Genomic DNA, 12,468 nt, shown 5'->3' with positions numbered 1-12,468 from the left:
ACACAAATGCACTTACCACTCATAGGGTGGGGTGCATGTAGCCCATGACCACATCACTCAAATACATACAAACAGAAAATCCAGCACTCACGATAGCAAGCTCACTTATCCTCAACACATCAATAAATAAATGATGGGGGTTTAGTTAGTGAATTGGCCAATGCACAGAAGCCTGCAAACCGATCGCCAAGGTACCCCACCTTCATGCAGGTCCTACACTATCACAGTCTTAAAACCTGGCAACTGTTTCACACATAATATAACTGCAAATATGCCTACTTGGTTTAATGTGCACCTGCCAAATACCTTATGGCTTTTAAAGGTACAATAGTCACCTGACACTAGCTGATACATTACTAAGGAACAACTGACACAAGTTAAGGATAATAGAGTCTACATAGGGGTGCATATATGTACACACATATATATATATATATATATATATATATAAAAGTATATCTCTCCTTCCTCCCAAACACACACCACAGTCTGTCTCTTCCCAATGAGTCCATCTCCATGCTGCATTTCCAGCTCCCCCATCCCATCTCAAAGCCCTGTATCCCCTCACCAAGCTACTCTTACCACGGGGAGAGACTCACCTGGACTGCACTTCCCAGTATCCAGACTGATCACCACACAGCAGGTACCATGCGGTGCTCACACCCCACCAGAAGAGGCCGGCGTAGGGCATGGGAATCCCAGCCAGTGAAGCTGCTGCCATGTCCTGTAACTGCCTTCAACAGAGCTGGACCCGGAAGAGTGGGCGAACACTCTCACCACACAGTCACTGGGTGTGAGAGGCTCCTGTCACTCTGAGACTGCGCCCACACCGCCTGCAGATCACTGCCCTATTTGGACAAGACGACTCACATCCCTGCCAGGCACTAAGTGACGTATCCTTGGGACCCCTAAGATCCTTGGGGCCCGGCACTGGTGTCCCCTTTGACCCCCCCCTGTTGTCGGCCCCTGCTATCCTTTCCCAATTCACACTCATTTAGGCGTTGATTATGCTGAAATACTCTGTAGTACTGTTAACATTGGCTGGTGATTGTTCTGATTTTTCCCCAGTTCATCTGCTGCTTGTTCGTGTGTCTCTCTATTTTTGAAAAATAACATCAATATTTTCTGTGACATACTATTTTTAAATGATATAAGATGAAGCGGAATGTGGGTAAAGCCGTATTCTGTTAGTTTGATTTTTATTTTTTGTTAAAAAAAGCTCTTTTGGTTCATTGCTTTCTCTGTTGCGGGAAAACACTTCCTTTGCACAATCAGTGAAATGAAGTCTGACTTTTATTTCAATATTTCATGTTTTCTGTCAGCAGAGTCAACACTTTATACTAATTGTATTGGCAGAACCTGACAGGTTGGAGGTGCTGAGCTTCCGCTGGATGTATTTAGGCCATTAGAAAGTTACCATACAACTCTGTTACTGTGAGGTCAGAATACTAATTAAGGCAATTTGCATCATTTCAGTTGTCATTCGGTTTTTTAAACTGCCAAGAAAATGAAAATCAGGTCATATATTAGGGTAATATAAGATACAAACAGGACGCGTCCGCAACAACAAATACATGTCAGGTCTAAAATATATTGCAAAGCTCCATTTGGTTTCAATCTCTTTAAGCTGTTGCCCCACTTAAAAGAGAAAACATAAGCTTCAAGCCTTCTAATAAGGCTTTAGTCCGTGTTGCCAAAATGTGTTTTTGTTTTGCACTTTACGGCCTCAAGTCATGAATGTGAGATATTTTTTACATACATACTGTATAGTATAATGAGTAATATGCATTATAGTGTTATGTTTATGGCTCATGATGTGCTTTATGATATCGTAAGACGATATAGTTATTGTAGCTATTTTTGTGCACAGAAAGTGTTAAAATAATTATGATATACCGGTAGTTGGGATGCCGGCGGTCACATGACTAACTGCAGCATCCCGACACTGAAGATCCCGACATCGGAGTGGGTAAGCATTTTCACCATACCCTATCCTTCCGGGGGGGTGGCAGCTTGGGCTAACTCTTGGGGCGTGGCGGCTAGTGCTAACCCCCCCCCCCCCCTAGTGTCTAACCCTAACCCTCCTTAGTGCCTAACCCTAAAGGCTCTAACCCTAAACTGAACCCAGATACTTACCTTTGGGATGTCGGCTGTCAGTGTTTCTGCGCCAGTCTTCTAAGTGGTGTTGGGATTCCGGCGTTGGTCACATGATCACCGGCATCCAGACCGACAGGATGACAGACGCATCTGCCTCCAACACACATATATATATATATCACTGCAAACCAGTGTTAGATTGTGGTGTTACGGGTACAACATGGCCATTTGGGTATCAATCACTTACTCATGTTTCTTCATTTTAATAAATGTTGCCTTAGACATTGAATGTACCAAATTAGTACAGGTTGAGTATCCCATATCCAAATATTCCGAAATACAGAATTTTTTGAGTAAAATAGTGAAACCTTTGTTTTTTGATGGCTCAATGTACACAAACTTTGTTTAATACACAAAGTTATTAAAAATATTGTATTAAATGACCTTCAGGCTGTGTGTATAAGGTGTATATGAAACATAAATGAATAGTGTGTATGTATACACACTTTGTTTAATGCACAAAGTTATTAAAAATATTGGCTAAAATGACCTTCAGGCTGTGCGTATAAGGTGTATATGTAACATAAATGCATTCTGTGCTTAGGTCCCAACGCCATGATATCTCATTATGGTATGCAAATATTCCAAAATACGGAAAAATACGATATCCAAAATACTTCTGGTCCAAGCATTTTGGATATGGGATACTCAACCTGTAATTAAGTACCGAATTAGTAATGATATTACTCACCTGCCCCTGTGACCAACACATGTTCCTCTATTACTGTAACTGGGGAAGACACGGTCTTTAAATGTAAAAACATAGCATGGGTGTAGATGTTTATTATGTGTCATACAGTACAGTATCTACCTATATCACCCACTGAATAAAATGTCTCTTGCCCCCAAAGGAATTTCTGTAAGCTTTAGCAACCATATGAAGTTCCACGGCCTACTGTGCATCATATGACCTATTTTTTTTAGTCTGTACTGCACTGTACAGTCCAACAAATCCGTAAGATTATTGAAATGCGTGCCAAAAACATTATTTTTTTTTCCTGAAAGCTGCCCCAAAACGTTGAAAATAGCAATATGGCAGTTTATTTATTTAGCTATCTGTTTATTTATTTATTTATTTTGGGTGTAATGTATTAGTTTTTATCTTTTTTTTTACACGTGCTTTATTATTCTCACTGCATTCCATATACCAAAACAACCATTTTTTTACGTTTTTGTTATTGTTAGGTTGATCGTCAGTCCCAGTTTATACAGGGATACAGGGTGATGTACCGTCAGATGTCAGGCCTCCAGTCTCCATCCGCATGGCAGAATTTTGAGGTCAAGGTTCCAGCTGAACGGAGTACCGTGATAGCCAACTTAAAGAAGGGAATTACTTATGAGATTAAGGTTCGACCTTATTTCAATGAATTTCAAGGGATGGATAGCGACTCAAAGTCAGCCCGGACAACCGAGGAAGGTAACAGAGCTGCATGAGCAGAATTCATTTTCCTTATTATATACAATGTTTTACGAAATTGGAAATTGTCTGTTGTTAAAAAAAAAAAAATTCTAATAAATAAACTGTTCTGTATCTACTAGATAAATGCAGATATTCATGAAAAGGGGTCATGGCATTTGAAAAGGAAAAATATGTTATTCTTCAATTTTAGGAGTTATTCCGAAACAGCTGCTCCCTGCCTACATAGGTTTCCATAAAGACCGCAAAGAAGATTAACTGCTTTTTTCCTTTTATTAAACTTATCTAGCTTTCCAACTAAACTTCAATTAAATGCTGGATAGAAGGGCACGTGTCTTCTACTTTAAATCTGTGGTTGGCTCTAGAAGTGACATTTTCATTTATTGCCTCGTCGCAGAACAAGTCCGGTGGTAATTTCATACTTTAAAGGACACTTTAAGTACCACTAGACTTGCAGCACTGAGCGTGATTTTTACGGCTCTCTTTTGCCCGGAGATATGTGAAAGTCACAAGCCTCGATCTGTTGCACAGATTAATGTAACCGTCGGCACTGCTACCTGCTGCATCGCTTACTGGCATCTCTGATAAATAGTTTTATCATCTGTCAAATGTCAGCAAACATTGAAGGCAATTGGTGTCGAACTGTCATGGCAGCAGAGTGATTTCACAGTTTACAAAGTTTGACATATTTTACCTCAAGTCAACCTGCAATAAAATATTATATATAATGGCCAAACGATGGTTTATTTGCTTTTGACTTTGACATCAATTTAAATGTTTCAAGGTCTAGGTCCTTAATACTGGTATTAGTATTGCATAACATCACTGCATTCTGTATGCTGACGCATTTGTCACTCATTGTGGGGTGCTTACAACCAGGGTCGGACTGGCCCACAGGGGAACAGGGGAAAACACCAGTGGGCCCCACTGCCTGTGAGCCCACCTCCTCCTCTAGGGATTAGGTCCCAAACTGTATCCTAGTGCACTTTAATTATACATTATACATATGTTACCTTATACTGCACAGGACTATGGTCCCAGCCCATGCACTCTCTTACAGTTAGCCGGACCTCTGTGGTGGTTGGCCACACCTACACTATTGCCTGGCCACACCCTTATGCATGGGCCCCTACCACTGCATTACCCCGGTGGGCCCTTCTTGCGCCAGTCAGACACTGCTTACAACAAATGAGGAGTAATAACTGAGGCATCTTTTAAAGAATAACTGTAAACAAAAGTTTTAATAGGCAGTTGGTGTAGTGGGTAAAACTACAGCCTCACAGCGCTGAGGTCATCTGTTTAGTTCCTGAGCAAGGCACTATTTTTGTGGAGTTTATATGTACCACCTGTGTTCGTGTGGGCTTCTCCCAGGTCCTTCTGTAGACGAAGCCACTGGCTTCGGCACACCCAGATGGGGCCAACACGCACCCATTTTCTGGTACGCTACCCGCCACCGCCGTTTGGGGCATTGTGAGTGACATCATAGCCCTAGATCTGCACAAGAGCAGTGCGCAGATCTAAAAACATCGGATATTTGCATATACATCAGAGTTTACATATATCTCTGAATGAGACCCACAGTGATGCTTAATTAAAAAAAAATCTATAAACAGATTATCAAAATAACAATGTTATGTAATAAAACACGTGGCTGCATGTTATGTCATTTTACATTACTTTCAAAGATTGTATTCTGAAAATAATTTCCCTCAACACATTTTTAAAATGGATAGTAATGTTCTCGATTGTCAGAGTTACAGACATGATTTAGAGTTCTCTTTATTAAGAGTATGAAGCCATCTGTGCTTTTGGTAGAACTATGAAAGACAGATGACTTAAAGATGCCTTTGTGACTTTTATGTACTGCACTGTACTGTCATAGTGAGAAGATGTGCCACCAGAGAGTAGCGACCATGTACCGGATAGATACAGACACGCGCCTTGGTGGGGGCCTCTGATTACTGAAACTTACAGTGTAATGTGAATAACACAGATACTGTAAGCATTAATATTAACCACATTTTCTAACACGTTGTATGTAACAGAGAGAGGTTCTGGGTTCTAGACCACACTAAACACTTTCAAAATCATGTTGTTCCATATTTCTGTTTAGACTTTGAAGTCTAATGACTGTGTGTCATTATCATCGTCATTAATTATTTGAAGTCTGTCAAAGGTCATAGGAGTAGATTTACTAAAACCTCTAAATAGGAAAAGTAGGGGTGTGAAGGAACCCACACATCTGCAATTAAATGTGACAATATCCCATTTTGCTGATGACTGGGTCAGGCCATCGGATAAATCCAGCATGTTGGAAATCTTTGGTTTGCCAATTCCAATCCAAAAATGATCGGAATGGGCGAACCGTGAATTTTTGACGTATAGGAATTTGCAAACTACCTGGAAAATCGTCAATCATCAGAGTCGGATCGGCATCAGGGAATCCAGGAATTGCCGGGTACTGTAGATGTATGGCCTGCAGTTTTAGTAGATCTACCCTTTTGTTACGCGGAAGATAGCTTCATGTTTTCAATGGAATTTGATATTACTGTACATGCCTTTACAAATGAGTATTCCATCTACAAGGAGTGGTAAGAGCAGTGTTTCATTTTTTTATGGAAAAACAGATACAGTACAACTTCAGAGATTGCTCAACACAAATTGTCAGTTTGCACATTCTTTCTAATAAAAATAGCAATCTCTTAAGAGCCGGCAGACAGTCCTCGTAGAAAAGTGGTGAGAGTGAGATGAACAAATCAAAGGTAGTTGACACATTCCGAGCAGGGCCAACTTTCATTGGATTACTTTTTATATAGAATGGTACTTCAAAGGCCACCATCCAAAAATTAATTTCCCCACAGTTAGACTTTGTATCTGGCGTCGGCATTTGTCACCATAGAGTACGTATCCATCTCCCAACTCTTTGGCCTTGCGAGGGTAACAGATTGAATTCGCTTTGGCCGTGCAGGAGAAAGATGAGTAGCGATTTGGGTTCTTGCACATTTGTGGTAGGCAGCTCAGTACTGAAATAATTGACCTGTCAGCTCTCAGTCCTGGTGTCTCCGCAAACCAGCAGCGGGGGAAATGAGAAAACGCTTTAAAAAATGTTGTTTTGCTACGTGGTCTATTTAATAACCGCAGCATCCCCAGACAAGTGCTTTCATTTATATTGCCGTTTGAACCTGGAAACATATAAAACCATGAGAAAAGGGTGCTTGTAATTTTATATTTGGAATACACCATCTTGTGTGGCTTTTTTCCAGAGCTGTGGTATAGATTACAGATACTGATACCTGATTTCCACCGGGTCCCCTGAAAAAAATATGTATATATTCCGATTGAGACAGTTATTTGGGCTCTCAAACTGTATCATATGTTGCAAGCTATGTTTTAATGCATATGTTTTAGCCAAGCAACCTTAACAAGCCGTACTGTGATTATGGTTGTCCTGGGCTGCTATTCTACTGTCCTGGCAAGTAAAAGCCTGGGTAATCTGTGTGGAAACACAGTAAGTAACTCTACTGTATAAAGTGCCTAATTCAGACCTGATCGCAGCAGCAAAATTGTTCTCTAATGGGAAAATCTATGGGGGTTATTCAGACCTGATCGCACGCTAGCTTTTTTTGCAGCGGTGCGATCGGGTCTGAACTGCGCATGCGTATGCACCACAATGTGCAGGCACGTCGGCCGCCGGCGACGGGCATCGCCGGACAGCGACGGATTTTACGAAGAAAGCAATCGCACCTGCGATTGCAAGAAGATTGACAGGAAGAGGCCATTTGTGGATGGCAACTGACCGTTTTTAAGGAGTGTCCGGGAGAACGCAGGCATTCCCAGCTGTTTGGAGGGAATATTCCTGACGTCAGCTCCTGGCCGGATCATCACAGTGGCTGAGTAAGTCCTGAGCTGTGCAGAGACTGCACAAACTTTTGTTTGTGCAGCTCTCTGCACAAGCGTTCGCACGCCTGCACATCAACTACCCCCTCCCCCTGTAGGCGGCAACTACCTGATCGCAGCACTGCAAAAAAAACGCCTGCGTGCGATCAGGTCTGAATCACCCCCCATGTGCACTGCAGGTGTGGTAGATATAACATGTGGGTTATTTTGTTTCTGTGCAGGGTAAATACTGGCTGCTTTATTTTTACACTGCAATTTAGATTTTAGTTTGATCACACCCCACCCAAATCTAACTCTCTAGGCCCATAGAAATTCCAGTATGCCACTTAGGTTGATGACTGTTTTTTCCACAAGAAAACCTTAAAAACAAAACAAGGCCACTACCCTTAGGACCTTCGTATACAGTGCCTATAATCTGTGCCACTTTCACTTTGTAGAAGAGGTGCTTGCTACATTAAGTGATATTCAGAAATGAACTTACTGTATCAGTATATAGTACTGCATTCAAGTATTATGAAATTATTAAATTACTAATTAGCTTTTTAAACTAAGCTAGTAAGGAACCGTTCCAGATATTGACCACAGCTCTAAAGCAGGTTACACACCTGAACAATGGTGTGTCCTAGCGATGCAATGTAATGATATATGGCAGTACCGTACACACTACACGATCTGTCATATGACTACACAATGGGGGTAATTCCAAGTTGATCGCAGCAGGAAATTTTTTAGCAGTTGGGCAAAACCATGTGCACTGCAGGGGAGGCAGATATAACATGTGCAGAGAGAGTTAAATTTGGGTGTGGTGTGTTCAATCTGCAATCTAATTTGCAGTGTACAAATAAAGCAGCCAGTATTTACCCTGCACAGAAATAAATAACCCACCCAAATCTAACTCTTTCTGCACATGTTATATCTGCCTCCCCTGCAGTGCAAATGGTTTTGCCCAACTGCTAAAAAATTTCCTGCTGCGATCAACTTGGAATTACCCCCATTATATATATAGTTACATGCTTAATGTAACAATACCGCATCGTGCATGGAATCCTCCCATCTGACATGTAGCACATTAGAAGGGACGGTGCAATTAACGACGTGTGTAAACGATAGAGTGGGGTGTACACATTATACGATGGATATGCAGATTGACCGAAAGTACCAAGACTGCGCCATATATTGTATAGTGTGTACCCACCTTAAGGTTTTAGTTTCTATAGCACAATCCACCCAATCAGAGTTCACAATATAGGGCCTGATTCAGACTTGTATGCAAATTGTATGGAGTTGAGCGATTATTGGTAAACGCACATCCATCTAAGTCTCACTGTGCACGCACCAAGGTACCTTAGCAATGTTGCCCCGCAGAGAGGATTTATTTGCAAAGTGATTTAAGAGTCAGGAACCATTTTGGGGAAGTAAAGGGGGGTGGCCTCCGGCTGCAACTGCGATCCCGTACCCAGAAAACATGGCTCCAGTGCCTCAGTTCCCACACACCAAATGGTCGATTATCGAGGCATCTGCGGCCGACACTGCATCTTTGTATGCAGCTGCTAGGATTTGTGATGTCGCCTGAGTGTAGGAGACATTTGTATATTTTTGCACAATAGCTGCATACAAAGACAATGCTGTGAAAGGATGCAGTTAGGTTGCCGGCAATCGGGATCCGGACTGCTGACAATGCCGTCAGCCAGAATCCCAGCTAACAGGGGCTATTCCCACTCGTGGGTTTCCACAATACCCATACAGTGGGAGTAGAACCTATGGTGAGCGCAGCAAGCCATCGAGCGCACAACGGACTCTCTGCGCTCGCCACGCTGCCGGCATACTGGCGGCCGGGATGCTATTGTCGGTATACTGACGGCCGACATCCCAGCCATCGGTATATCATACCGAACCCGCTGTGAATGCATTATTGTACAACTTAAATCATACTTGCCTACTTTTCGGCCGGAGACTCACTATTTTTCGGGTACCCACAGAGAATGGCCAGATCTTCCATATCCCTACTGCTTCAAAGTGAAGCAGGCAGGATGTGGAGATTACGTTCAGTACTGTGTCTCCATGTATAGGGGGTGGGGCAGATAACATCATTGCCAGGATGGGGGCGGGGGCATAATGACGTGACAGCCCGGCCCTTGAAGTGGACCACAGAGTCTCCTCTCCGGGAGAGACATTCAAAGTTGGTAAGTAATACAGTATACACTAAATCAGGCACATAGGTAACACAAACCCAACATTCTTTCTAACTAATACTGTAGGTGGGCTTAGCACACTCTGGTGTGTACAGACTGTTGGTGCAGTTTTCATTGGTGCTCTTTGCTTTGCGTGCCCTTTGATTTATTGTTTTGTAACTATGGGAAACAAACGCTTTCTTGTGCAGTAAACAATGTCATTCACATTGCTCCAGAATACATTATGTATTGCTTTCGCTCCAGAGCGGGTCACATCTCAGACCTGAGAACATGTAGTGACAGGTATACACTTTACCAATTGATTTTTTTTATATATTTGATAGCAGGTGCACAGGTGTGTAATTAAACGCCTGGTAATCACTTCAGTCTTCCAGCTTAAGAGTGAGACGCTCAGGATAATGATACTTGAGCTGGAATTGCAGGTTTGATGAAACCGGAATGCTGGATAAGTGCAGCGGAAAGTCTGATCTCAGATGTGATCATCGTTGTGGCAGGTTAAAAGCAACGGTTAAATGCAGCTTTATCGTGACTATAGGGTTAATGTATTAAGCAGTGGAAAGAATGGAGGAGTGGACCAGTGGAGAACCAATCAGCTTTGAGGTAGCATTTATCAAATGCATTCTATAAAATGATAGCTAGCGGTTGATTGGTTGCTATGGACAACGTCTCCACTGGTCCAGTTCTCAGCTCTTTTCACTGCTTGATACCTGTACATCAAGTTTTCACTGCTTGATACATAGTAGTTAAGTAACCTATGGCATTGGTACCCAAACTCTTTTGTGCAGGCCTTATGGACTCATTGCTATTTACAGATACCCATCCCCCGTATCAATACCATGGCAAGACTGACAGATCTAAAAATAAAGTTTTTCCTATAATGGGCATATAAAATTACGGATAAAATGATTTCAGAAATACTTTTTTGCCAAAAAGATTAGCTCTGCAAGAGATAGTAAGTGTATAGTGCCAGTCTGTGCCATAACTAGGGGTGGGGGCAAGTTGTGCTGCCACCCAGAACAGAAGGCCAAAGCGGTCACACCATCACTGCCCCTTAGAACCTGTACTTGAATGCATGGTGCCTGGAACAACACCCTGGTCTCATAGGCCCCGCCCCTCGTTGTGATGTCATGATGTCACATGTTTGCATTGTCGCCCTGCTACGGCCCTGCATTCAGACAATAATTAGGGCTAGCGCAATGTTTGAATTATTATAATTAAAAGAGAAGTCTTAATTCCACCCTACAGAGTTTTTGTTGGACCTCACCTTGTGCAGATCTCACATTCAGAGCATAAGGCATAATTCAGATCTGATCCCTTCTCTGCGAATTTGCAGAGGTTTGCGATCGGATAGTCACTGCCCAGACAGAGTGAAATTCCGCCCCCTGTGCAAGCCTGCGTATGCCGTGTGAAAAGCTTTGCAAACGCCGGTCAGATGCAAATCCGTTCGCAAATCACTCACCGTCTAATTATTTTTCCAGTCTGTACAGTCTGTGCTTGGCCCGAGACTTACTCCTACAGTGTGAAAGAAACAGGATGATCGGGGCCGGAGCTGGTGTCGCACACCCTTCCTAAAAATGCTTGGGAACGCCTGTGTTTTTCCTGACACTCCCAGAAAACGAGCAGTTACCACCTACAAACGTCCGCTTCCTGTCAATCAACCTGCGTTCGCCTAGTGATCAAAAAAGATGCTGATTTATTTTGCACTCTGGACTCGTGCTTGTGCATTACGATCCGTACGCATGCGCAGTCAATCGATAAATCGTCCGCCTTGTGATTTCGCACAACAGCGGCCAGGTCTGAATTAGGCCCATTATTACAGAGCTTAGTGGAAAGCATTAAGCATGAAGCATAGAAAATAAAGGCTCAACAGGTACATTGAGGACATGCTAAACAAACATTCCATAACACAAAGGTTAATATATACTATACATAGTGGGAAGGGTGGGGTGGGGTGGAGGGTAGGGAGGGGTTCTCCATTCAGCGATGGCTGCAACTTGCCCATGGAATGTTCAGTCAATTCTCACAGACTTGTATCTTTGCTAATTTCCCTTTACCCCTCTAAGATTGTGTAACGTAATAACGTGAACTTGCACTGGACTCTCATTGTACAGTATTCCACTTTAAATCTCCAAGTGAATCCATACTCATAAAGGACAATACAACAAGTGCGCACAAGCAGCCCACACTACAGTAGGTATAAAAAGGTCACCACATACTCTAGATTTTAACAGGATAACACCCCACATTCATATTAGCGCTAAAATGTATACATTCCTAATCAAAGTGCATACAGTAAGTTCAATAGTTCCTAGTAGGGAAATCCTGCCAGGAGGATAGACAGCTTGTACCCTGTATGATACCTCAGCCAAAACAAAAAGTGCAGAATAGTGTAATACTGTAGAGATATTGGGGGTCATTCCGAGTTGATCGCTTGCTAGCAGTTTTTAGCAGCCGTGCAAACGCATAGTCGCCGCCCACGGGGGAGTGTATTTTCGCTTTGCAGGAGTGACAGTGGCGGATCTTGCCACGGGCAAGCAGGACTTTTGCCCGGGGCGCCGCCTTCCGGAGGGCGCCGGCGCCATCCGGAGGGCGCCGCACCATGGCAAGATCCTCCACTGTCAGTGTGCGCCCCAGCAGTGTCCCCCCGCTGTGCCCCCCCTCCCGCTGTGAGAAGGGAACCAGACGCTATGCGTCTGGTTTCCCTTCGTGGCGCTGGTCCTCCCCCGCTCTGAAGGGAATCAGACGCTAAGCGTCTAGTTTCCCTTCATGGAGAGGACCTTTGGTGTGCGGTGCGCGATGACGTCA

The 12,468-nt window shown here is 43.1% G+C and overlaps 1 protein-coding gene and 1 long non-coding RNA gene across 15 annotated transcripts in view; one reads left to right on the top strand and one right to left on the bottom strand.

The window, feature by feature from the left end:
• Positions 1 to 12,468, top strand: part of ROBO2 (roundabout guidance receptor 2) — a 1,589,073-nt gene that overhangs the window by 1,458,419 nt on the left and 118,186 nt on the right. For all 14 annotated transcript variants that reach the window (XM_063956330.1, XM_063956325.1, XM_063956332.1 and 11 more), the window contains one exon: positions 3,343 to 3,574. In XM_063956330.1, coding sequence (XP_063812400.1) covers positions 3,343 to 3,574 — 232 coding nt within the window. The remainder of the gene's footprint in view (positions 1 to 3,342; positions 3,575 to 12,468) is intronic.
• LOC135050143 (uncharacterized) overlaps positions 1 to 12,468 on the bottom strand; it is a 98,982-nt gene that overhangs the window by 8,709 nt on the left and 77,805 nt on the right. The window lies entirely within an intron of this gene.

This window comes from Pseudophryne corroboree, chromosome 2, assembly GCF_028390025.1.
Source record: "Pseudophryne corroboree isolate aPseCor3 chromosome 2, aPseCor3.hap2, whole genome shotgun sequence".
In the NCBI taxonomy this organism is placed as follows: Eukaryota; Metazoa; Chordata; class Amphibia; order Anura; family Myobatrachidae; genus Pseudophryne; species Pseudophryne corroboree.
Note: the sequence above shows the minus strand (reverse complement) of the source record. Positions and strands in the feature narration are given on the sequence as shown.